The sequence below is a fragment of the Monodelphis domestica genome, chromosome 1, assembly GCF_027887165.1.
Source record: "Monodelphis domestica isolate mMonDom1 chromosome 1, mMonDom1.pri, whole genome shotgun sequence".
NCBI lineage: Eukaryota > Metazoa > Chordata > Mammalia > Didelphimorphia > Didelphidae > Monodelphis > Monodelphis domestica.
In genome coordinates this window covers 405050434-405078377 of record NC_077227.1, presented here as the reverse complement: position 1 = coordinate 405078377, position 27944 = coordinate 405050434, and the positions used below count along the sequence as shown (strand labels likewise).

General features: G+C 37.8%; 1 protein-coding gene across 2 annotated transcripts; it reads right to left on the bottom strand.

Moving 5' to 3' along the window:
• Nucleotides 1-16478: 16478 nt before the first annotated feature.
• MANBAL (mannosidase beta like) lies at nucleotides 16479-27390 on the bottom strand. Of its 2 annotated transcripts, none has more exons than XM_007474349.2 (3): nucleotides 27246-27390; nucleotides 22489-22689; nucleotides 16479-17823 (listed from the first exon to the last, which is right to left on the bottom strand). In XM_007474349.2, exons 2-3 carry the CDS (start codon nucleotides 22636-22638, stop codon nucleotides 17716-17718), a joined length of 258 nt encoding a protein of 85 aa, XP_007474411.1. In that variant the 5' UTR covers nucleotides 22639-22689; nucleotides 27246-27390; the 3' UTR covers nucleotides 16479-17715. The 2 variants fall into 2 exon arrangements, with proteins under 2 accessions (XP_007474411.1, XP_001372016.1); XM_001371979.4 differs by having other exon boundaries at nucleotides 27143-27283.
• Nucleotides 27391-27944: the final 554 nt, after the last annotated feature.

Genomic DNA, 27944 nt, shown 5'->3' with positions numbered 1-27944 from the left:
ATCCAGCCATAGCACTGCTGGGTTTATAACCCAAAGAAATAATAAGGAAAAAGACATGTACAAGAATATTCAAAGCTGCTCTCTTTGTGGTGGCAAAAAATTGGAAAATATGGGGATGCCCTCTGATTGGGGAATGGCTGAACAAACTGTGGTATATGTTGGTGATGGAATTCTATTGTACACAAAGGAATAATTAACTGGAGGAATTCCATGTGAACTGGAACAACCTCCAGGAATTGATACAGAGTGAAAGGAACAGAACCAGAAGAACATTATATACAGAGACTGATACACTGTGGTACAACTGAATGTAATGGACTTCTCTATTAGTAGCAATGCAGTGATCTAGAACAATTCAGAGTGATCTATGAGAAAGAGCACTATCCACATTCAGAGGAAAAACTGTGGGAGTAGAAACCCAGAAGAAAAACATCTGCTTGATCACATGGGCCAAAGGGGATATGATTATGGATGTAGACTCTTCTGATCAAGGACACATGTACAACCCAGTGGAATTGCACATCAGCTATGGGAAGGGGGGACAGGAGGGGAGGGAAAGAACATGATTCTTGTAAACAAGGGAAAATATTCTAAATTGGCTAATTAAATATAATTTTCAAAAAAAAAATTCTGAAGTCCCCTTAAAATCACAATGAAATCCTTCTCTTATTAAATTCTCTAAAGGTTGTATACAAGTTGTAACCAGTTTTGATGAAGTCCATAATAATCATAATCTATGTGACAATTAACAAAGGCAACATGTGATCTTTGATGAATCTAGTGACAAGGGTTTGGGCAAGATGTTCATGGACTTATACAATGTTATTTTGTTCTTCAGCAAAGGTGAAGGTACAAATTGAAGATCAATATAGGCAAAACATAGTAGATTAAAATGATTCAGTATAACAGAAAGATATTGATTAGATTTATACATATAAACTTAAAAAAATTTAAACCTTAAAACAATCAGTAAATATAATAATATAAGCAAATGGCAAGGTACAGGCAGGCAGTGCAGTCAAAATCCTTTTCACCAATTCAATAGAATTGTTCTATATTGTAGGAGGAGAATAAACTCAAAATAGCTAGCAAGCAATAAACTTCCAGATCTCATTTAAAGTTCCCTTCCCCTACCCCAGTATTTATAACCCATTCTCATTTCTTTTGTCAGAGCTCTGAAGTCATAGTGAGGGAGAATTCTGCACTGAACATAATATGGAGAAATCTCAAATTAGATGTATTGTCATGGTTGGGCAGGCACAAATCTCCCCTCTGAATCTCAGGATTATTCAAGCTAAATGCAAGGACCATTGTTCCCAGGAACAGTAGTAAGAAAAGACACTCCAAAACTTTGAGCTGCTTGAGATAGGTAATGCACTGCTCTTTCATAGTCAGCCATGCTTTGTAGCAAGTTTACTCCTTAAATAAAATAAAAATAAATAAAAAATAAATAAAAGTTAAACAAAAGGAGACCCTGACTGAATGTAAAGAGTCTTTTTATTTTTAGGTTTTTTTGCTAAAGGGTTTTTAAGAGATATTCTTCTGTGCTCTCTTCCCTAAGGGCAAAACTGTGAGGGACAACAATAGCATATTTGCATATGAAGGAATGAAGTTTTGATTTGGTGTTTTGAGTCAAGAGAGAGAAGGAAAAAACAGGTTTATTTCCCAAAACTGACTTTAAATTCACTGATTTGGACTCCTTTTGAAAAACCTTTAATAACAGCCTTCTAAATTGGGAGTCCAGGGACAGGTTTAAAAAAAAAATCTCCTTGAAAATTAGAAGGGGTGGATTCTCTTTTCTATATGCTGAAAAAATGGCTAGGGCAGGCTGGAAAACCTATGTGGAATGTGTGGGGGGGGGGTGCCAAAAGGATTGGGCATATCTCACCCTCTTGCAGAGACTGGAATCAGAGATAGCAGTGGGAGGCAGCAGCAGAACATCACAATGGAAGGGTAGGCATAGGGGTACCAGGAGCAGCGGGTGGAATCAGCAGTGGCCATAATGCTGCAAAAGCAGGTGGGCAGGCAGGAGCGCAGGCTTGAAAGAATATATTCTATCTTAAAAATATTTGAGAATCCTATTTCTTTGTGGTAACCCAAAATGTGGGTTTTTAATTAATATTCAACAACTAAGCATTATATTTTAAAAGTTTTATTAATAATAACTAAAGTAAAGGGAGTATCTTAACTCAGCCCAGTCATGAGTCAAAAAGGGAACATGGGAGGAGTTATAGCCTACTTAAATACCATTACACAAAACAGGAGGGCATAGGAAAAGGGAAAAGGATTCTAGGTAATACAGAAAGGAACTGTGGGTAATGTAATTTTAGGAGTTAAAGAATTTCTAACTATACAGCTTCAAGTTTGGGGTTTCTAGATTCCATATTGACCACATAAACTCTCCATCTCTCCCAGTCCCAGACTGACTGCTTTACTCCTGAATAAATGGAAAGTTGTTTCTGCTGTTTGTGCGGCTTCAGGTACACTGTTAGCTATTATGTCATATGTTCCACTTTTGGCTGGCCCAAAGTGGTCCAGGTACTCCACACCCCTGACCATAGCCCTGTAGCAGCTTTTCTAATATTGGCACAAAATTCATAGGAGGAACTTCACACAGGTGTCCTTGGTGCTCTTATCTCTATACAACTGGCTATCCAGCATCCATAAACACTTGATTAAGATGGCCTCAGGCTGCTGTACCTTCAATGTGCAAAGAATGTCAAAAGCAGGTCCCCTGGGATTCTCTAATAATTACCTGTGTTTCTCTGCATCATCTCCTGCCACTCTAGCCATCATGTCTGCAGCATGTTCCAGACTTCCTCTCCAGATAATTATTTTGTCCCCTTGAGAATACTTTTTTTGTCTGTTTCAGCTTCTCCCAGGTTGCACTGTTTGCCTGATTATGCCAAGGCCAGTATTACCATCAGATTATAGTTGCTGGGTGGCACACTGGGTCACTGGTTGCTAGAGAGCTTGTAGTCAATATTAAGGCTTTCCTCTGATTCAACAACTCAGGGTTGGTGTTGGAATTGAAGGAAGAGTTAATAACTAATTACCAAATTCTCTCTTCAGCAGTTATCTCTTTGTGCATTAGGGAATGCCTCTCCTCTACCCCCTCCCCCACCCCCTCATTCCACCCACCTTGAACAATAGAACAAAGAATCTTCCTTAATCTTAAATTTTGCCTGGTACTTTGCATCCTACCCCAAAGAAAGCAAGATGTAAAACCTTTGGTTATGCTCTTCTTCCTCCTTATTAACAATAACTAATATTTATATAGAACTTTAAGATTTACAAAGCACTCTTAATATTCTCTTTGGATTCTCACATTAACACTATGATTCCCATATTTTCCTTTTAAGGAGTAGTCCCAGGGCAGCCCTCTCCCTTTCCATCTGGCTGGGATACTGAGTGGATGGAGGGTGGAGAGCTAGAACTCCTCCCAAATCCTCTATTTAAGTGGGGCCCAAGGTTGCCTTCTTTTAACTTCCCCTCCTGCTCCTGGACTTCATCACCTTCTCCTCCCCGCTAACCTCTCCCTTTCAGATTTCTTTCCTGTCTCATCTTCTCCATTTATCCTGTCTCATCTTCTCCATTTAGAGTATGAACTCCTTAAAGACAGGGGCTGTCTTTTGTCTCTCTTTGTATCTCTAGCACTTAGCACTGAACCTGGAACACATTAAGGGCTTGACAAATCTTTATAGGCTAACTGTGAGAAAGGTATTATTATCTCCTTTTCATAAATAGTGAAGTTGAGGTGGAGATAATCTAGATGAGTTGCTCAGGGTCAGATAAGCTAATAAGCTTTAGAGGCAGTCTTACTAACTCAGTCTTGAACTCAGTCTTACTAAGATCAATACTATTCACTTAGCTATATGAATACTCTTCAATCATTTAATCAATCCACAATCATTTTTTTTCAATCAACAGGCATTTATTAAGCAATGACTACCTGTGAGGCACTCTTTTAGGTACTAGAGATACAAAGACAAAAGGGAACATTCCTTACCCTCATGGAATTTATAGTTTTCATTCAATGGTTATTTCTAGTCCTTCAAGTAACCATAGTGTCTATTCACTCCAGGAAAGAAATTTGTGCGAATGAGCAATATTTTCAGAGCCCAAACATCATGAGAAGGGGAATTATAAGAGCTTCTCTCAGTTATGCTTACGACATCTGTAAAGTTACAGTTTCATAGTTCTACTAATTGTGGATACAGACAATATAATATCCCCACAAATTTTGAGGTCTCTCTCCAAAATTCACTTGGACACCACTGCCTTCCTAAAGCACATTTCATTGTGTTCTAAGATGCCAAATATCTCAGACATATTAAAAAATATATTTTAAGTGGGAAAAACATGAGTTTCTTAAGCAAAACATTTTTCTTCAGTCAAAAGTTCACCATCCATTAGTAAATATTTATTTATAACCATGGATCTTGCTTCAAGGTTGACAAAAACATCTGATATAATTTAGTTGTAAATCCTAGTCTAATAGTTCTGTAAGAAGGCAGCTGCTGAAAAGCAAAGTTTAGTCAGTGTTTAAAATAATGTGTATCTTTTGGTGTACCTAAAAGAGAAACATCTTTGTGGAGAGAAATGGACTTAGACCAGGACACTCTCAACAAAATTTGGCTCTTGGAGAAGAGAAAATATATGTCATAGCCTCCAATGGCATCCAAGCTGTAAGCAATAACAAGAAACATCTCAAAGTTTCTTGAAATCCTTTTCAAAAACAGCTAATGTATTCCATAATCATTCTTTTCTTTAAAGCTGGCAAATGGGGCTAAAAGTGAATCATCCTGCTTTTCAGGGGATGGCTTTGCTCCAAGAGTTGACAGAAGTTAAAAGAGGGGAATGATAAATGTTCCCTTGAATGTCCTGAGATGGGAGTGTTTGTAGAATTCTAATGTCAGAACTGGAAAGACCTTTATATCATACAATGTCAGAACTAAAAGGAACCAAAGGACAGTTAGTTAATCAACAAGTATTTAAGTATATACTATGTTCCAGAAACTATAGTAAAAGGCGAGGCTAGAAAAGGAGGGCAAAGACCAATACCTTCTCTCAAGAAGGGTACATTTTAATGAGAGAGAAATATGAAATTAAATAGGGACATACAACAGAGAGTATAGCACTGAGGTTGCAAGCCTAGGTGACTAGATGGATGGTAGGGCCCTTAACAGAAATAGGAAAATTCAGAAGACAAGAGTGTTTGAAAGAAAAGCTGATGAATTCTGCTGTGAACATGTTGAGTTTGAGATACCTAATGGACATCAATTTCAAGGTTTCAAATGGTTGGTCATCCAGGGCTGAAATCAGAAGAGAGTCTACAGTTGTATATCTGAGTAAAAAAATATAAATTACCAAAGTAAAAACTATATTTCATAAAAACTGCTAGGAAAACTTTGAAAAGCAGTTTGGCAAAAATCAGACTTAGAGAAACATCTTACATCACCTTCTACAATACAGTCTAAATAGATAAATGGGGGGCAGTTGGGTAGCTCAGTGGATTGAGAGCTAGACCTAGAGATGGGAGGTCCTAGGTTCAAATCTGGCCTCAGATACTTCCCCAGCTGTGTGACCCTGGGCAAGCCACTTGACCCCCATTGCCTAGCCCTTACCGCTCTTCTGCCTTGTGTTAGATTTAATTGTGGTTCAACTCTAAATATTTATATAGGTGTTTGCCAGGGATTTAATTTCTAAATCCCAAAATTAATTACTAAATTAAATGGAATTTATGGTAGTTTATTTACAATAGAGGGAAGATATTAAGGAAGAGAGAAAAGGGGAGGGAGAGAAGGGGGGGTGAGAGAGAAAGAGAGAGAGAGAGAGAGAGAGAGAGAGAGAGAGCGAGCTCTGGATGAGGTCTCCTGCAAGAGCTCCTCCAGGGTCAAGTTCCTCTTCCAGTCTCTCCTTAAGTGTCTATCCTCCAGTACAACTCCAAGTCAGAGTTCTTCCATCTAACTTGAATCTCAAATATCTCTCTTCTTCTGGCCGCTGTTCCTCTTATTAAAGATCTTTTTCTCTTGTGTCACCTTCCCTAAATTTCACATCTACCAGTCACAGCAGATGCTCCTCTCCAGGACTACACACTCTTTAGTTCATTCCTTCTTTGGTTAGATTATACCTTTTTTTGGTTACTTAACACCTTTTTTAGTTAGTTAACACCTTTTTGTAGTTAAAATGGATAGATATACTTGAAGTACTGAGTTACCACCTTTTTGTAGATTAAAATCTAAAAATAGACTGGATTACAATTCAATCTTCCCAATAAAGGAAGAGCTAAGTACCTTCATTGTTACAATCAGGGGAGAGCTAAATCCAATCTTCACACTTGGAACCAATACAGAGTATTAATTCCAAGACGGAAGGTAGGGTTTAATAAAAATAAACAAATAAATAAATAGATAAATGACCTTAATATTAAAGATCATAAAGATAAAGATCATTTTTTAAACTTTAGAAAAAATAGATCATATACCTTTCATAGCTACAGGTAAAAAAGTATTCTTTACCAAAGAGAGAGGCAATTACAAAAGATAAAATAAAAAAACTTTGATTACTAGAAACCAAAAAGCTTCTGCAGAGACATTAATCCATGTTAGTTGGGGGAAAAAATCTTTGTATCAAACGTCTTTGATAAGGGTTTGATATCCAAAATGTAAAAAATTAATATATAAAACTAACATATTTCCTCAACAGATAAATGATCGAAGAATATAAATAGTTCTCAAAAGAAAAACTGTAAAATATTTACAACCACAAGAAAAAATGCTCCAAATAAGAGAAATGCACATCAAAACAATGCTGAGATTTCACTTCATACTCCGCAAATTGGCAAAAATAATCCCAAAAAGGAAGGCAGCTATGTGGCTCAGTGGATAGAGAACCAAACCTATAAATCTGGCTTCAGATACTTCCAAGCTGTGCAGCAAGTCATTTAATTCCATTTGCCTAGCCTTTGCTCTTCTGTCTTAGAGTTGTTACTAAAACAAAAATAAGTGTTTAAAAAAAAGGCACACCTCTTCCCCCCTCAAATGGCAACACTGAATGCTGGAGGTGTTGTGGAAAGACAGAAATACTAATGCATTGTTGGTAGAACTATGAAATAGTATAATCATTTTGGAAAGCAATTTGGAATGTTGCAAAAAAACCCTAGTAACTAAAATATCCATTCCCTTTGAAACAGAGGTTCCATTATTGGGCTTATACCCCAAGGAAGCCATTGATAAGAAAAAAAGTCTCCATATAATCCAAGATACTTATAGCAACTCTTTTTGTGATAGGTAAGAACTGAAAACAAAGTTGATGCCCATTGTTTGGAAAATGGTAAACAAACTGTGGTATGTGAATGTGATAGAATATTACTGTATATGATGTATACATAGAAGCATGGAAAGATCTATATGAATTGAAGCAAAGTAAAATAAGCAGATCCAAGAAAACAATATATGTAGTAACTCTAATAATGGAAATGCAAAGAACAATAACATGCCAAAAAAGGAATATAGTAAATAACCATAAAAACCAAGTAGGACTTTAATGAAGAGAAATAAGAAGACATCAAGGCAGGAGGATCACAATACATATTGCACAATGTTTTGGACTTTTTCAACATATTGATCAGCTGTACTGATTTTGTTTTCCTTTCTCAGCTACAAAAAATACAATTTATCATTTGGGATGGCTCTCTGAGAAGGGAAATGGGAAGGATACATGGGAAACTATGGTGATATAAGAAACAGAAAATATCAATAAAAATGTTTGGGTTTGTTTTTTTTAAAGAAAGAACCATGCTAGCAGAGATCATCAAGGAAGCACTGAATGCTCAGACTACAGGATGGGCCCACAGAAGTTGGATTTGGAAACTCTCTAGATGCTGAGGTAAAAGAAGGATCATTTGAGGAAAAATCTCACTGAGAGTCTGCATGGTCACATTGCAAGATTGGGATATAAAAAGGACTTAAGGAAAAAATATACAATATACCTAAATGACTTTTGCCCTAAAGTAGTGTCAGAAAATTGTTCTCTGAAATAGAAGAACTCAAGAATGGATAATGAAAAAAAAATGTTAAGTGCCTACTACGTGTAAAGCATAGGAATCACCTGAATTTATTAGTCAATATCATCATCAAAGGAGTCCTATTATCCACATGCCTCATATCTCATCCATAATGGGGTTATGAAAGAAGGAAGAAAAGGATGTGAGTCAGGCTTTGAATAAGAGAAGGAATATGGCTCAGTGCAGTGCTATAAGTTGAAGATGCCTGGATGTTATTGCCATTGTTTTTCAGCACTGAGCCTCACACGAAATGTGTGAGAATTCTAAATTTTGTGGTCACTGATTCAAAAATATTATAGCCCAAGTCAAAATGACTTTTAGTAGCTTTTATTTACAAAAGGGTGGAAAGAGTGAAAGTAGAGGAACACAAAAAGAGGGTAGAGAGGATATCTAGCCTATCAGGGCTTATTAAACCTTGACTCAAGGATCCGGTGTTCCACCCACAAGGTCTCCTCTAAGAAGAGAAGGCCTCTCCAGAAGTCAAGAAAGAAAGGCCAGCTACTCACTCATCCAAGAAACAGTCCAAGAGCCAAGGTCCCAAGTCAAAGCCGAGGTCCAAGTCCAGAGTTACCTCCAAAGAGGCAAATCACCAGCCAAAGCTCCAAGCTAAAGATTCAAGCCAAAGACAACTCGAAGATTCAAGTTGAAGACAACCTCTGAAGACAACCTCCCAAAGACTATCTCCAGAAGACTATCTCCAGAAGACTGCCTCCAGAAACCAGCCCAGTCAAAGAAGTTCACGGCTTTTGTAGTGACTTGTGTCCCTTCCCCTCTTTCACAGGGGCCAATCACAGCTTACAAATTGCCTAGCACTGCCCAGGGTTCACACCTCTCATTCTCTGAAGGTGTAAACTCTTACCAAAAGGATTCACAAGTTCCTAACTGAGTTTCTGAGAGTGTGAACTCTTAAGTAAGTGACTTGTGAATTCTCTTGTTTGTTGGCTAAGGAAGCATTAAGCTGGGGTGTTTTCAGCTTGGTTGATTGATTTAAAAGTTGCTGATGCTAGAAAAAGAAAGTCTGATTCACACTTCACAATCAGAAAAGCATAACAGAGAAAGACAAGGAAAATATGGCCTCTAGTAGAATTCCACCAATTTAGATTTGTGAGCCTCCTTCCATTTCTCAATGGCTTATGGGGAAAAAAAGTGACATTAGTTCCTTGGGAATATTGGTGTATCTAGAATATATATTATCTTATCATATTTGGGAAAAACACTGGAGATCATGATGAAAGAATATTGAAGGTATTCAATGAAAAGCCACTGGCACAAAGCTATCAATCATCAAGTGCCAGTTCTTCAAAGGCTCTGTCAAGTATGAGTATCACATTTTGTTGGGGAGTGAATACCAACCCCAAGAAGACAAAAACATTCATTGTCTGGGGACATTAAAAGATTCTTACTATCCCATTCAAAAATTGGGAATCCTTGGCTTAGAAGTGGACTGTCACTAAGTTTCAAAACTATGTGCATAGCAATTAAGTCTAAGTATGGACTGATAACAATTTACTGACATATTCTGGCAAGTGCTAAGCTAGATGTCATCAGTCAAAAGATATTTAGTAGTGCTGGCCAACTATGAGTTCAGTAAAATGAGCCAGAGGGTGCTTTGGGAGGAATGTCCTCAAGATTGACTTTGATCTATAAGCCCAGAGCCTATTATGCTGGGTTTGGAACTACACATATAACATGCCTAGGAATGGTGTCACAGACTTTACTTTGTGCCAGTTAGAGTTGCCAAGATCACCTATTGATCTGTTCTTTGAAGTTTCAGAAGATGGAGAAGTAGTAGAAGCCTATAATCAATATATTTTGACAAGCAACAATTAAAAACTCTTTTATTTGACATTTAAAGTCTTTTACAACCCATCCCTATTCCACTTTTTACTTTACTCCCCTCCACCTGGCCAAAATGGCCTGTTCACTACTCTTCTCACATCATGCTATATCTTCTATCTCTTTGACATTGCAATAATTGTCACAATTGCCTGAAATACATTCTTTCCACACTATAGCTTCTTAGAACACTTGGTTGCTACTAAAACTCAATACAAGCACTACCTTCCACCTAAGGTCTTTCCTGATCTCCCTTAGAAACTATATCCAAACTCACCAGGTAATCTTTGAACCATTTTGTTGTGAAGATGGGATTAACTCTCCCCTGCCTACTTTTAAATTTAATCAACCAAAAATGAAGACACCCTTACTTAACTCCTAAGTGGGGGAGGTCTTATAACCCACTTGTTAAAGTGGGTGATAAATCATAAACAACTGACTGCCCTCCTGGGAAGTCCTAAGCAAATTTAAAGACTACAATTGGTCCTCATAAAGTGGAGGAAGGGACAGGAATTGATGCAAAGAAGGATCTTTAAAAGTGGCTACAACTTCCTATGACAAGGTCTTTGAACTCTTTGGAGGCTGGTGGAGGACCTTCTTCATCGTGGACCTGGGACTCTAGTATTTGGTAAGATTGCTCTGGGATCTCCTCCCTTTGGATTTTGGATTGGTAAGTGAAAAAAAGCTGGCCTTCCTTTCCTGACTTCCAGAGAGATTTAATACCAGATAGGTCTCCCTCTCGGAGAAAGCCGAATGGGTGAAACCCTTGCTTAATTTACCTCTGGGCCTTCAGGCTGGGGCTTTCAGGAGCCCTGCTGGAATAGAGCCAAGCGCTGGAGCAAATATTTAGCTTGTTAAATTATATAATTTCTCTGCCCTCTTTCACATTCCTCTTCTTTCACTTGTTCCCTCTATTTTGTAAATAAAACTGATAAAAAGTAATTTTGACTTGAAATATATTAATTTAGGCAACCACATTCTCTTATATTTAGTCCAACCTTAATTTTAACCCCTACATTTCATGTGTAGCATTCCTTTCTGGGCTATTTCTCCAACTTGTCACTTTCTGAGGGAGACTACTATAGCAGGTTCTATGTGTTCTCAGAGTCCACACTGCTAATACTATAGGTTATGAGTCCCAATTGGTGTGCTTACATTTAATAGTCAGCCAAGAGACACAATTAACTCAAAACAAAGCATTTACTAAGATAGCATAAGAACAAGTTCTCATCTATCTCAGTTGCCTTCTGCCCTCTCCCACAAATACACAGTGTTAGCAAGAAGAGTTGATATATATAGTAAGTACACTTATGGTGAGGAATACACAGAAGGAACACATGTGTCAAAGCTATCTCTATCTCCAGCACTCCAGAGTCCTAATTTTATCTTTCTTTCTTGGTTTATTCATTCTGCTACCCACTCCTGCCTGGCCCCTTACAATTTCTCCGCTGGGCAGATCACCCAACTAGGTCCTTTAGGCTTCTTCTCTCCACAACTTAACTGACAAATGTCAAGACCATATTTCTTGAATCTGTAGCAAGTTCTTTTCTCAGTGGCCAGGGGTCCTGCTCTTACCGATTATTTCTATTTTCTCTGCCCCCTAATGGTTATGGTATATCCTTGAGAATAGGTAGCTCTAATGCAAATAGTTCCATGGCCAATGAGGGGATAGAAGACCCTCTAGAAAAGGTACCAAGAAAAGAACAAAAGGAGATTCCCTTTTAGTAGCTAGGTTTGGCCTGTATTGTTGAATCTCCTTTAGACTTATCAGGGGTGCATCTCTTTAGTTCTCTTGACTCACTTGTTTCAAAAACTGGCAAAATAGTTTTGTAAAGGGCATTTAGCTATGGCTGATCTTCAGTCAGTCAATGCCAAATCGGCCTTTTAATTCCATCATAGAAGAGTTTCACACTTTAAAAAATGTGGGAAAATGGCAGCACTTTTTTTTTAACCTGACAGAATTGGAATTACAGAGGAAAGTAGCAGAGCTAAGATTTGAACCCAATTTTCTGATTCCAGATCTATATATCAGTCAGCACTGATGACGTCCTATGTGTCAGACACTGTGCTAAGCAATAGGAATACAAAGACAAAAGTCAAATAGTTCCTTCATTCAAGGAGCTTAGTGGGTGAGACAATGTGTACATTTATAAATACATAGAAAACATATACAAAACAACCACAAGGTAGATTTGAAAGAAATCGCCCTCGCATCTGGGGAGATCAGTGCTCTTTTTCCCGTTCCACCAGTGTTGGGGGATATTGTAGAAGGGATTCAGGTCTCAGATAAGGTTTGACCTAGAAGACTCCCTATAAAAGAGCAGAGCCTATAAAAATAAAGATTTCTTCTACTCTAAGAGCCAAAGAAACGGCAAACTACTGGGCAAATACTAGTTTGCTAAGCATGTCCACAGAGAATTAGAGAAGTCATATTAAAAAGCTGATTCTTAAGCGCACAATTAGATATAAATAGGTTGAGATTTGGAAGAAATCAAGCTGTAAAGGTAAATTTTAGCAAATAATGAAAAACATGACTCTAGGCACTTATTTCTTTAGGTTATGGATATTCATTGCTTTTAAATGCATCAGGCTCAGGGAAGATGATGGAACCTTGAAGTTTCTCTTCAAAATCTACTTATTTCTTTTCCAGGCATTTCTAGGTGTTTTCCCCTTATAACCATTTTAATCTTATTTTCTCTTAGTTGAGCCTTGAAAAGGATCTGATAAACTCATTCACATTAAGATAAAATTGATTACCCTCTTTAATGTGTTACCTTTCCAGGAACATTTACCAGCTACCTGGAAGTCCAAAAAATTCACCTCCAGGAAACTATTTCCTGGCAGTGGGGGAAAATTTGGAAGAAGCAGAGCACCTCCCTACCCCCTAGTCACTAAATATAACCTTGACATGGGTGACAAGGTTCAGCCCAAAAAACAGCAGGCAGTTGGCAGTCATCCAGGGGTTGAACTGAAGAGTAGTAAAAAGGCATCTTCTCTCCCATTCTATCCCCTTCTTCATTAGTAATAGGACCCAGACCTGTGGTTTAATTGTTACAGGGGACACCCTCTACCAAAGTAGGTCAGCAATTTATCTTTTCTGCAATTTATCATCTTGCCCAGGGTTACATAGCCACTATGTCAAAGGCAAGACTCTACCACCGTTTTCATGCCCCCTGAGGTCAGCTCACTTTCTCCTATACCATGCTATGTCTTGCTTTCTCCACTAAAGCCCCAATTCACAGCTGCAAGACAGTGTTTTAGATAAAGTATTGCCCTCTTTCAGATGACACCTTAAAAAATAGAAATGAGTGTCCCCAAGGTTACAGCCATTTACATTTTTTTAATACCAGCAATTTCAATAAAGGATTTTCCTCCTTGACAAATGGGTAGCAATGGAAGAGCCCCTGGTATTTATAAGAAGAGTTATAGGGAGATAGAACTGAAGGCAAACTTCAACCATTTTATAATTTTATCCAGGTTTTTCCCCAATGCTGGCAATTTTGCAGAAAAGGAGTATTGCTCTTTTTAATACTATCATTATCTTAATTTCTCTTCCTTGGCTTCTTCCCCTACCTACTGAGAAGCCAAGTAATATGATGCTACATGTGAAGTTATACAAATTTCCACATCAGCCATGTTGAGAGAGGGGAAAAAAGCAAGAAAAATTAAGTGAAAAAAATATGCTTCAATTTCCACTCAGAGTTAATCAGTTCTCTCTCTGGAGATGGACAACATTTTTCATGATCATTGCATTGATCAAAGTAGCAAAGTCTTTTATAGTTGATTTTATTTGCTGTATTGCTGTTCTTATGAATGTTCTCCTAGTTCTGTTCACTTCATTTTGCATCAGTTCTTATGTCTTCCCAGGTGCTTATAAAACCATTCCCTTCATTTCTTATAACATAAGTCTTCTATCTCAACTACATACTGCAACTTGTTTAGCCTTTCCCCAATTGATGGCCATCCTTTCAATTTTCAATTATTTGTTACTACAAAAAAGGCTGCTAGAAATATTTTTGTATGGAGGAGTCCTGTGGATAGCCAAGAAAACTAAATCAGCTCTATAGTTGCTAGTTCCTCTATCTTGCTCCTGACTCTGTATTGGAGTCCCCTTCTGCAACCTTCCTTTCTACTGAAATAGCAAGGCTAAAATATTGTAGTCCTATAGCAATGATGGTGAACCTTTTAAAGATGGAGTGCCAGGTCCTGCCCCCACCCCAGACCTAGTGCTGTGCCCCTCCACCCACCAAGTGCTGGGTGCACCCTACCCCTCCTTACACCAAACAAGGGAGAAAGTGCTCCCATTGGGCTGTTAGGCAGAGGGGCGAATGATGTGAAAAAATGTCATCAGGAACAATTGAGAGGGGGAACAGCTCATAGGTTCATCATTTCTGGTCTATAGGGTAGGATTACAAGAGCTAGCTATCCTGAGGAATCTTTCCTGTTATTAGCCCCAACAATAGGTTCTGTCCAATCAAGAGATACATCCCCTATTCCTACCCTAAAATCTACCAGCAATGGCCCTATCTATTTCAGAGGTACCCCATACTCCATTCACCTCCTGCCTAAAATGAAACCTACATAAGCTTTTGTCCTTTTGTTCCTTAAAGGACTCTGCCTGTGAGGTTGGGCCTCCCACATAAACCCTTGTGGGCTCCTAAATTTCTGGTTCTGCTTCTGGTTTGTTTTGGCACCAATAATTTTACCCATAGTTCTTTTTCTTTAATCTCTTTGGTGCACAGATCTAGTAGGGGTATTGCTTGATCAAAGCATATGCACAGATTTATAGCCCTTTGGGCACAATTTCTCATTGTTCTCCAGAATGGATAGCCTAATTCATACTTCTACCACTGAGCATTAAGGCCTTAATTCTCCCACATCCCCTCTTGTATATTTATTATTTCCTTTTTTTGTCATTTTAGCCAATCTGATGGTTGTGAGATGGTATCTCAGAGTTGTTTCAATTTGTTATTTCTCTAATGATTAGTGATTTAAAGCATTTTTATATGACTATTGATAGTTTTGATTTCTTCTGAAAACTTCATATTCTTTGACCATTTATCATTTGGGGAATGGCTCCTACTTTTAAGGCAGTATTGTTCTTTATTAACATTTTCCCCTTATGTAATAACTTAACTTTAAAATATAGGTGTCAAGAGCAAATCAAAAAGCTACAGATGCTAGAATCAAAGTTATGGGGAAAAGAGTACATAATTATTGAGCCATTAGACCTGGGATCTAACCACAGTCTTACTCATTAAATATGTGGCTTTGGGCAAAGACTTTCTGAACTTATTCTCTGATGAATGGAATAAGAGACAGTATAGCAAAATGGGCAGAAGTTTGGCCTTAAGAGACAGCAAGACCAAGTTTTTTTGTTCCAATGCTAATACATATCTATTGTCAATCAGTTGATAAACATTCATTAAACACTGGGGTTACAAAAAAGGGTAACCCTGGACAAGCCAACTAATCTATCAGCGTCCTAAGGTGACTCTCTAAAACTGCAAATTAGAGGGACAAATAATCTAGATTGCCCTTTCCACCAAGAGTAGCATTTTTTACTCTACTGCTAATCTGTATTTTGAAAACTGTAAATCTCTACAAATTTCGACACCTATTATTAAGCACCCACTGGGCACAAAGACTCAAGATAGGTGCTGAGGATACATCATGAGATTTTCCTTCTAAGGCAAAAGAATGTTAGTGCAATGGAAATCTCTTTATGCTCGAGTAGGACAAGAATCAGAGGTCAAGGAGGTTCTTAATGATCTCCCCCTCCCCTGCACTTCCACAGGGTTTATTATCTTGTATCAAACATCTGATAGTTCAAATAGCCTTCCTCTACATCAATTTTTCTAAGGTCTCATGTGTTAAAGAGTTTTCTCTTTTGTGCTTACTAGCCTGTAAACTTATGCAGGTAAGGATCATGTTTTAATGAAAATTTACATATTCCCAGTGCTCTGCTTAAAAGGAGGTATTTAATACATGTTTGTTAAATAAGTGGGTTGCTTTGCTTGTATATTTCTGATCTTGGCATTTAAAACCCATCACAATGGCTTCTTCAGGACTGAATTCACAAATTTACAAGCCCCTCACTAACTTCACAACTTGATTCACTAAACTCCAACCAAATTGGCCTATTTGTTGTTCCTGAATAAGGCATCCCATTTTTTACATCCACTAGTAAACACTTACAAATGCCTGTTGCTTGCCTACTGTTCTTGAGACTATCCCCAGTATCTAATGCCTGGCATATCTAACAGCTAAATCTGTCTACTGAGTCTCAGAGACATCAGGGCTGTCATATTGTATTGCAGTGTCATCAGTCTTACCCTAATATTCTTATATCATCACTCCTTATCCAAATTCATTGGATTTAGAGTTGGAAGGAATATGAGGCTAGAGGTAAAGTGACTTGCCCAAGGTCACAGGTAGTGTGACCACAAGCCACATTTCATCTTTTGGCTTCAGATCCAATACTCTTTCCATTACACCATGATAACCATCCTTCCCCGTTCCCCTTTCCCCCCAGGAATTCCCACTATCATACACCAGCAGACAACAGAAGAGGTTGATCATGCACTATGGTTTATTAATCTTCTCTCATGGCCATCCCCCAATCTTTTCTCCTTCAGCAAGGGCTAAAAGATTTGGGGGGCAGGGAGAAGAAGAGGTTCGGGAGATGCACTAAAAATAGGTCAGGGAAGTAGCAGCAGGGAACAAAATGCATACATACCCTAAAACATTATAGAAGTTGAGACCAAGGCCAATTTCTACATGGAAAACATATTCACTTAGTAAAATCCTTTCTACTCCTAAGGGAAAATAAGAGGAAATGCTGAAAAATGCTTCATTAGGAAAAGGAGAAAAATGATTAATATTTTTGGTACAGAATTTAAAACCATTTTCACCATGGATAAAGTTGCCTATCCTCCAGGCAACCTCTCAGACTCAACTTCCTAAAGTTCTCTCATTCCTAAGATTGTGGTTGACATCATTCTTACAAAGAGAGGCCCTAACACTTTTTTAAAGTAAAGGCAAAAGCTGATTAGGAAGGAAGCCTTGTCCAGATCTTGAAGTGGTAGTGTACATACATGTTATAATAAAAATTAGTTAAAATGATTAAATAGTAAGAAACAACTCGGTTATTTTAACATGATGTTTAAACCAAGAACTCCAATATAGATGGTCTTTGTTTATATAATGTGCTCATTATTCTGTTGTCATTTTTCCTAAAATCAAATGTCACTGTAGTGCCTGTAATTCATTTTCCTTTCTGAAGGGGTTGTGCTTCAGAAGCCATGACTGAACAAGATTTGAAGAGAGGGCTTTAGAGAAAGTAACTTGGCCACCTATGGCCTAAAAAATGTTCATGCTTATATGGCCCTCTGTGATTAAAAGGCACCCATGCTCCACTAAAGTTACTAGTCACTGAAGGACTAGGTCAAAAGTTTCAGAGAGGTGGATTTTGGTTCAATGTTAGGAAAATCTTCCTACAGTTAGTGAGCTATCCCAAAGTGGAATAGACTGCCTCAAGAGGTAGGACTTCCCCATCCCTGGAGGTCTTCAAGCAGAGGCAGCAGATTCACTCATCACGGAGGCTGTTGAAAGAATTCCTATTCAGAAAAGAGAATAGATTATATGACCCTGAAGTCTCTTCCATCTCAGATTCTGCAAGGAAGATGATGCCAAACAAATGTTTTTATGAAGATTTGATTTTCCTGAAATCCATCTGTCTTTATGAATACTTGATTCTGAAGAAAGAAGTAGAGTAGGTCATACCCATGTCACGTTTGGCAAATTCTATTCTATCTCTTCTTCTTGGTTTCCTTCTTGGACTTTTTGCTTTGAGAAGGAGCAGGTCCTTTTGGCTTCTTGGTCACCTCAAACTTTCTTGGTTCAAAATGTCCCCCTTCCTTCAATGGAGAGAAGAGAAAAAAATAGGATTTTACTGATCAATTAAGTTTGGAATTTGTGCAATTAAGCCAATCTAAGGGAGGTTAACTTGAAGCAGTAGGTATGCAGAATTCAAGCAGAGAACAGAATGGTTTCCAGGACTTGTGCAGTGTATTTGTGAATAGTCTGTCAGTCTGTTACCATAGCAAGTGTTTTTGTTTAATTGTTTTTGTTCAATCTAGAAAAGGAAAGAGAAAACTTTTCCCCAAAATAACTATGATATAAAGATAAATGACAAAAAAAAATGCTTTTAAAAATAGAAAATTTTAATAATGTTTGAAATTCCTAATGTGCAAATTAGAATTTTTGCAGCTTTTAATTATGGATGAGGTAAAAGCATGGACATACTACCCTAGTTATCTGGGGCCTTTGTTGTCCCAATCCTCCTATTCCTTCTTGACCCTTCTTTCCCTAGCCCCACAACATAAAGAAATTGCCATATGGCTAAAGATTCCTTTATAATGTATATAAATGATATCATATTGACTGTCTTCTCAGTGGATAGGGGAAGAAACTTGGAGAGAGGGAATTTGGAACTTAAATTTTTTTTTTTTAAGTTAACGATAAATAGGGTTTTGGGGTTTTTTTATATTCTTTTAAGGGGCAGCTAGGGAGCACAGTGACCAGACCTAGAGTCAGAAAGATCTGGATTCAAATCTGACCTCAGACACTTCCTAGCCGAGCAAGTTTAACCCCAATTGCCTAAACCTTACTGCTCTTCTTTCTTAGAATACTAAGCCATAAAGTAAGAATTTTTTAAAAAAAATTACTTTGTAGCTAAATCCTAGACTTGGAAACACCTCAGAGGACACCAACCTTCTGAGTTGCAGAATAGGGAAACTAAGATCTGCTTACAGTGATTGACCTAAGGTAGTAAGACCAGAACTTAGGAATCCTGAGGTTTAATCTTTTTCCCACTACATTTCTGCTACTTGTTTCCTGTCTCACCAGTCACGTCCAACCACTGTCCAAACAGGTTCTCTGAACTGGAGCTATGGATTTCTATTGCCATGTGGTAACTGACCACAAGAGAGGCAGAGAAAAGAAGCAGACTATGCATGTGTCCTACTATATAGATTTGGTTCCTGAAACTTTGCAAAAGTGGTTCCACAACAATAGTCCTTCAGATTGAAAAATGTTTATGGAGGCAATCTACCAAAAATGTACAGACTACCCTGCTTTCCTGAAAAAAATAATGAAAAAGCTATTTATAATGCATGCTGGCTCTATAGTTGACTTTTTTTTTAAACCCTTACCTGTCATCTTAGAATCAATACTGTGTACTGATTCCAAGGCAAAAGAGTGATAAGGGCTAGGCAATGGGGGTCAAGTGACTTGCCCACGGTCACGCAGCTAGAAAGTGTCTGGGGCCACAGTTGAACCTAGGACCTCCTGTCTTTCTGCCTGGCTTTCAATCCACTGAGCCACCCAGTTGTCTCCAACAGTTGATTTCTGAATAGAGAAGTTGAGTTCAAGTGTTTCTAAAACTTGAAAATTATAGCTTTGGGTTTCTTTTTAACTATTTTTTTTATACCCATACCTTCTATCTTAGAAATGATACTATGTATCATTTCTAAAGCAGAAGAGCAGTAAGGGCTGGGCAATTGGGATTAAGTGATTTGCCAGCATCACAGAGCTAGAATGTGTCTAAAGTAAAATCTGAACCTAAAACATCTCAATTCCAGGCCTGGCATTCATTGTTATCTAGCAGCCCTAAAATTAAAGCCTTGTGCCCTGCTAGAACTTATCTGTACCTGCATGGCCTTTTAAAAATAAGACCTGATTCACTTTCTAAATGCTATAATTTATGCAGGAAGAACATGCAGAAATGTGCCAGCATTCTCATGGGAATGAAGCAACCGGGTCTGTTATTCCAGAGGAAGAACTTGTAACCTTAGGTAAACCACTGCTGCCTTCTAATACTCAAAATTAGATGACTTGACGAAGCTAAGAGCTTCTTTGTGACCGGAGCCAGAATTTTCTGGAATTCCATGCAGATCGACACAGGTACTATCACTTTCTTGACCATGGGATAGTCATTCTTGTTTATCATCTTGTAAATTAACTATCTTGTTTTTGACTTTTCAGCAGGGAACAAATGTATGCCTATGCACATAAACATGCCCACATATTAAGGACAAAAAGGAGCATAAGTATCTTAATTCCAATTCTGATAGCTCCTACATAATCTATGCCCAAATTCCACTTGCTCTCAGTTTATACTTCAACCTCTAAAGTCACTAGTCATGAGAAACAATTCTAGATCCTACACACAATTTTCCAAATACCACTGACCCTAGAAACATTCTCATAATTTCTGTGATGCCCTGTAATTTTGAGGGTCCATTACTCTGAAGGATTCACTTGAGCAGCAGCTATTTCTATTCAGATATCTCACCAAAAGGTGTCATTCTTCTCTTAAATTTTAGAGAAATTTTCCTGCAAGGAATGAATATATAGCAATAGTAACAACAAACTCTAAGAACCTATTATGCACATTAAGATGTTCCTACCCTGGGGTCCATGGATCCAAATGGGGACTGAGGATAGAAGGGGTCCATAAACTTGGATGAAAAAAATATTTTTTTCATTAATTTTTAAATGAAATTTAGCATTTCCTTCAATTATTTAAAAATATTATCCTGTGGAGCCCAAGGACTTCATCAGCCTACCAAAGGGTCCAAAATCCAAAAAAGTTAAGAACTCTTGTACTACTTGTTGTGAAGGATACAAAAAGGTATGGGATACGGTGCCCCTTTTCCTCAAGAAACTTACAGTTTAATTGGAGAGGTAAGATATAAAAAACTAAGTAACAATTCTAAATCATGGCAGAAAAACTATCAGAGATAGAGCGTGAATAGCTATATAGACAATAACTGCTATAGGATCAAGAGAAAAAAAGATCACTTTAGGCTGACATGATCAAGGAAGTTTCAGTGATCTTGAAGGACAGGTACTAGAACTTATCTCCAACCTTCCCTACCATTAATTTCTTTTTAAAAAATGTTTTAATTTTAGTTCCAAATTCTCTTCTTCCCACTGCCCCTTTCCTTACCCATTAAGTAACAAAAACAAAATAGCTACAAATATGTAGTCAAGAAAAACAAATTCCTGTATTAGTACATGTGCGTGCATGTGTGCAGGTATGTGCGCAGGCTTCATTGTTCACTGAGTCTAACATTTCTTCATATGTTTCATCAAAAGTCCTTTGAAACTGTGGTTGATTCCACCATGTTGATCACAATTAATAAATCGTTTTAGTATCTAGTTCTTTGCCACAACAAAAAGAGCTGCTATAAATGTTTTTGTACAAACAGGTCCTTTTCAATTTCTAAAAAATCTCTTTGGGATATAGACTAAGTAGCGGTATTACTGGATCAGAGGGTATGCATTCTTTTGTAGCCCTTTGGGCTTAATTCCAAATTGCCCTCCAGAAGGGCGGATCAGTTCGCAACTCCACCAGCAATGTATTGGTGTCCCAATTTTGTCACATCTCCTCCAATACTTATCACTTTTCTGTCATATTGGCCAATCTGATAGGTGTGAGGTGGTACATTAGAGTTGTTTTAATTTGCATTTCTCTAATCAAGAGGTATTTAGGACATTTTTTTATCTTATTCAATATAATATACAAGATATAGTCTGATGCTCTCTATCAACTGCTTGTTCTTGGAAGCTATCCCCCCCTCAATGAAGTACAAGAATACATTAGGTTTAGGTTTTTTAGCTGGTATATTTGACTGATATTGAACTTACAATCCATGAAAGCTCCTAGATCTTATGCAGACAAAGTATTGGCTAGTCATACTCTCTACTCATGAAGTTGATTTTTTTTTAATGCAAGTGCAATATTCTACATTTGTTCCTATTAACTTTTATCTTTTAAAATTTGGCCAAATGTTCTAGCTTGTGAAAATCTTTTTCTATTCTGACATTCAACATGTAATTTATACCTCCCAAGCTGTTAACCCTTTCTTCTCATCTCTTCCTCACTCTCTTAGTTTTCTTTTCTCTGCCTACCAAACAAGAATATTAATCACTGTGCTCCCTTGGAGCTCTCATGAGAATTCAATCCATTAATAAGAACAATAAAAATAATGGCATTGTGCCTTACATGAACAGACACTTAGTAAACTTTACTGAATGAATTATTTTTAGCATTCAATAATATATAGTATTTGTGAAAACAAAGCAGGATGAGATCTGATATATTATGGCTGCCCCCAGGCATGATCATCAAATATCTACTTCTTTTTCCCAAATATGTCATGTATATACAGGGAAATGAAAAATTATGCCAACAATCTCTTCAGTTTCTACAAAGTTCTTTCTAATAATAACTGAGGTACACATTATACAAATATTATCAATCCTCATTTTACAAATATGAATATTTGAGGCTCACAGAGGTGAAGAGACCTAAGGTATTACATGGCTAGTAAGTGGTGGAACTCAGGACTCTTTCCACTACTACAACAAGCCTTTTATAACAACAAACATAGTAACAAACTAGGAGATTCATGAATTATTCATATTCATGGTCAACATCCATGATAATTCTATAGAAGGCATCTGAAAGATATGCTAACTACCATCCTTGAGGAGCTGATAAAAAAAAAACTTACCCCATCATGAGACTTTGAAACTGGGAATATTATGGCCAATACACAGATAAGCTGGAAGATAGCTCCCAAAAATAGTCCATAACGAAGAAGATTCTCTAGGAAAGTAGGCTCTGGGACCTCAGGGGGAGAGAAGTTCAGCTCAGCAGCCATGCTTAAAGCAGTTCTTAGTCTTCTTTTGTATCACTCACAAAGTGAGAATTCCTAAAGAAAAACAAGTTTCAACAATGACATTTCCTGCTAAAAGGAAAAAAGTGTTACTACCTCCCTAAGGCATTTAGATAACAAATGAACATGACTGTGAATGCCTCTGGAACAACTCAGTACTTTATGCTTTGGCTTAACAACTTTGCAGTGTTTTTTACAACAGTGTGTGCGAGTGAAAGGTGAAAAAACAGATTTTTTTTAAAAAAACAAGCACACCATTCATTCACTCAGTTTGTTTTATGAAAAGCATTGAATAGGTTCTAGGAGAGAAAAAATGACAATTAAGATGTGGTCCTGCCCTTATGGAGCTTAACAATCTAAGTACAAAGAATAAAACTTACACAGATGTGAAATATTACTTGATGGAGTACTCACAGCAAAGATGTCATGGATGCTTTTAGGTATTAAAATAGGATCACATGATAACAGATATTATAGAAGAATTGAGGGGAATTCAATTCTTCCTCACTTCCTATACACAATCAGTTATACAGATAACACCAAGGTTTCAAGCCTAGATAATTGTGTGAAAGTGGTATCATTGACAAGAATAGGGAAGTCAAAAAGAGGAATTAGTTCTGGGAGATAGATAATTAGATTCAGCTTTAGACATGTTGAATTTGAGAAATTGCCGAGATATTTCAGCAGATACGTGCATGAGAAAGTTGGAAAGGAGAGATTGGAACTGGTATTAGAAAAGTCTTTTTGTAGTTTTAAGCTAACAAGCTTAGGACTTTTTGGGACACTGTATATTTAAGAGTCATCTATAGAGGTGATAATATAACAATTTATACTTTCAAACCAAAGCACTTCCTTTATATCAACTGTTTGGGGTAACTTCAAATATTATCTCCATTTTCAAATGAAGAAAATGAGACTCAAGAGTAGTTCAGTGAATTAGCCACGGTCACACAACCAGGAAGTAATCAGAATTCAGATTCAAATATGGGTCTTTCCAGACTCCAAGTTTGGAACTTACTCTTTCCAGTAAAACTATACAGCAATCTCTCACATAGTAAGTGGAGCTTTGAATGTGGGAGAATTTAACTTAAGACATCTTTATGGGGGTGAGAAGAAAAATCAGTGATGGGATCCCAAAAAATCCCAACATTTCATATTTGGAAGATCTTCAGAGGCCATCTAGGTCCACTTAACTATGAAGATAAATTTCTTCTATAATAGCTAGGTATTTATGTAAAACTTGAAGGTTTGCATAGCATTTCATATATGTTAACCCATCCTCAAAAATGTGGGAGGTGTCATTATGATCTCCATTTTACAGGGGAGAAAACTAAGGCAGACAGAAGCAGAATTATACTACTACTAAGTATTTGAAGGTGAATTTGAACTTAGGTCTTCCTAAATCCAAGTCCAGCATTCTATCCATTGTGCCAACTATTCACTATTCTCAATATTCTCAAATGACCTTTTAACTTTCATTTGAAGAACTTTCGTTTCCAAAGGTAGTCCATTTCACTTTTAGAAAGTTCTAATTATTATCAACTTCTTTGCAAATGCTATTCATTGTTCCTATTTCTACTCTGTGAAGCCAAGCAGAATCAATCTATCACTCAGTTACCAGAAAATCTTTCAAACACAGGAAAATGGTTAATATGCCCCCACCCTACTATCTTCTCTTTTCCAGAATAAATATTTAAGGGCAGGATGCAGAAGGACTATCAAGTATCCATCTAACACAACACAACACTCTTAATGCAAATTAAGATCATATAAATATTTTTATTTATCAGGTCATGCCTGACTTATTTTGATCTCCAGGGCATTAAAATCTTCAGATCTTTTTCACAACATAACTGACTCTGGAAACAATAACTGCCTAAGAAATAGTGCCCATACTGGCTTAGGGAACATGCAACAAAGCTGAATGATACGTCACATTCTGGATTCAATCCTTCACTTAATAAATTGTGTGATCTTGGCCAACTCACTTGAATCCTGAATTTATTTCTTCAGCTATAAAATGGATATAATAATATTTTCCCTATCCACCTCTACCTCTAACCCCTTACCAGGGTTACTTTGAGGAAAAGTACTTTGTAACTGTAAAAAATAGACTTGAATTCAGGACTCCAATCCCCAGAATCCTTTGCTCCACTTCCCCAGAGTGCTTTGTAATCACACTGAATTCTCAGCTGGGCAAGAACACAAATGATTATATAAAGGAGTTCTCCGCCTACTGAGGGGTCTTTTGGACTTCCATTTTGGAGCAGATGAAGCTCTTCCATGATGTGAGATTATCTTGTCTAGGCCTCTCTGGCCTAGGCACATGTTTCTTATCCTGCATTTTCTTTAATCCTTAATCTTTAATAAACCTCATAAAAATATAATACTCCTTACAGAGAAAAACTAATTTCTACCTGCCTCAGACTCCTCAGTCTCCCTAACCTAAAAAGGAAGGTCTTCTATCAAGATAGTTAAATCTTCCATCTTGGATAACATTTTTTCCTTTTCTTCTTGACAGGCTATCAGTTATATTATGTTATATAAGGAGGAATAAAAAATAAAAGGATAGAAAATTGTATTTGGAAAATAGAATTTTATAGTTCAAGATTTTGTTGATAATGTTGACAATCAAATTCAAGTGATAACTTTTTAAAGTCATCACCATAAAATCTACACAATCCAAAAAAGTCCCAAAATATCTATAACTCGTAGAATTTATAGCACATTTTAAAAAACATTTTCAGTAGATCCTCTTTAGAAAATGGGTTGGTTTTCTTTTTCTTTTTTTTTTTAAACCCTTACCTTCTGTCTTGGAGCCAATACAGTAAGGGCTAGGCAATGGGGGTCAAGTGACTTGCCCAGGGTCACACAGCTGGGAAGTGTCTGAGGCCAGATTTGAACCTAGGACCTCCCATCTCTAGGCCTGACTCTCAGTCCACTGAGCCACCCAGCTGCCCCCTACAAGATGGGTTGGTTTTCTAGAAAGAGACTAAAATCATTTGAGCTAACTGAGTAACAAAATTGTCAAAGACAAAACTTTTCTCTCGTCTCTGAATTTAGTCCTTTGGTTTTGGACATGTCTATTTTTCAAAATTTGTAAATATGTCTGAGCTAGCACTGCAAAATAGTTGGCAAGAAACTTAACTTCTCTGTATCTCGGAGGCAATTCACTAAAACTTTTTTTTTTATTCTTACCTTCCATTTTAGAATCAATTACTGTATATTGTTTCTAAGGCGGAAGAGTGGTAAGGACTTGCCCAGGGTTACATAGCTAGGAAGTGTTTGAGGCCAGATTTGAAGCCAGGACCTCTTATCTCTGGGCTTGGTTCTCAATCTACTGAACCACGCAGATGCCCCCTAAAACTTTTCTACTAAGATACAGATGAGTTGCCATCTACCAGTGGAGTTGCTTTCCACAATAATGTGAATTTCAATAATAATTACAAGTTTACTCATTGGATATATTATAATATTTGCAATTGTTGCATTCGTACAGTTTTCTAAACATTTTTCCCATAGGAATTATCCATTCCAAGATAGAAGCTGGGCATACTTTGCAATTAGTGCAGCCAGACCTTGGGGTAAAATTTATTTAATGGACAGATCAAATGAACTAGAGGCATGTCAGTACTCAAGAGGGCCTTAGGACATAGAAACTTAAAGATGGAAGAGACTCTTAAAGATATAACATAGAAGCAGGGTGACCTAAAGGAAAAAGCATATGGAATCAGGAGATTGCCATAAGAACATTGGACTTTGACTCTGAAGGATCTGAGTTCAAATACGAGTCAGACAATTGGACAAGTGCCTCAACCTGTCTGCCCCAGTTTCCTCATATGTAAAATGCCCTCTGTTCCAGAGTTGCCATGCAGATAAAATGAGATGATAACTGTGTTTTGCAAAATGTAAAGTATAACTGCTAGTTACTTATATTTTTACTAACAAATCCCTAATCCTCTAGGAGCCTCAGTTTCTTTCTTTGTAAGATGAGAAGTTGGATATGCCATCTTCCACGATCCCCACCATAATAAATAACATTCCATATGGTTTTGGAATGCAGGAGATCTGATAGAGGAAAGGATTTAAGAGATAACAGGATTTGGGCATAGAAAGGGTCCTTTAAGAACATCTAATCGAACACAAAAGCCCCATGAGGGTACATCAATAGATGATAATGCACAAAGACAATTGTTATTCTCAGTCACCGAGAGACTACCACTATAATCGAACACCATCTCCTTTTACAGGGGATGAAACTGAGGCTTTAAATTATTCACTCGTATACCGATACCGAAGGCAAAGAAAATGTCCAAAACAGCGGCAAACTCAGGGCTAGCAGGTTCCTTCTAGAGGAGGAGTTATGCCAAGTTTTGGTCCCGTTAATCCAGGGCCCGGCCTAGGCCTGGCTTCCCCACCCAACATCCCCAAACCCGACCCGGGCCGACGCAGTCCGCTCAGCTGCCTCCCGCCCCAGCCTCAGTCTCACCCGAAGGCGACACTGTTAAGCTGCCTCAACGTTCCCTCTTCGCTCAGAGGTAGGGGCTCCCTCGCCCTGCAGCCCTGCAGCAGTAGGACAGAGACTCACATACCTAAATCCCCAAGCCCGCAGCCGAACCTCCCCTGCCGGAAGTGAGGCGTAACCCGCCTCCCTCGCTGGGCACGTACAGGAAATTATGAAACCCTTAGTAACCAGGTCTTCCGGTGCCCGGAGGCTTTGTTAGGCTACGTCGCTGGGAGTTTGAGATCTGTGGCGGGAGCTGAGGGTGGCGGTGTGAGAGGAAAGTGTAATGGTCCGCCCTGTTTTGTTCAGAGGATCCTATCCTACACTTTGATCTGGGAGTGGTCCCAGAGGCCATCCAGTCCAGCATCCTCATTTTAAAGATGAGGAAACAGGCCCAGCGTGAAGTTGACTTCCCCATAGTCATTCCTGTAGTTAATGACAGCCAGGATTTTCCTTGTTTACTTTACTCATTTATTTTTGTTTATTTATGAAGTTGATGGGAATTTATAAAGCTGAGAATGTGGAGAGAATCTTATTTCTTAGCTGTTTCAACTAACAATTCCTCTAATCTCTCCACACCCCAGTGTCTTCAACTTTAATCTAAATTCTAGAGGTCCCTTCCGTCTCCAGATCTCATTCACTGATTAATGGTATTTAACAGTAAAGAGTACTTTGATACATATGTATAGAGAATGTTCCCAGGTTGTATGAGTCTGGGCAGTTTAGCATAGTTAACAGATGAAAAAGGCTTTGATTATACCTCCTCTAATAGATGTGATTATTGACA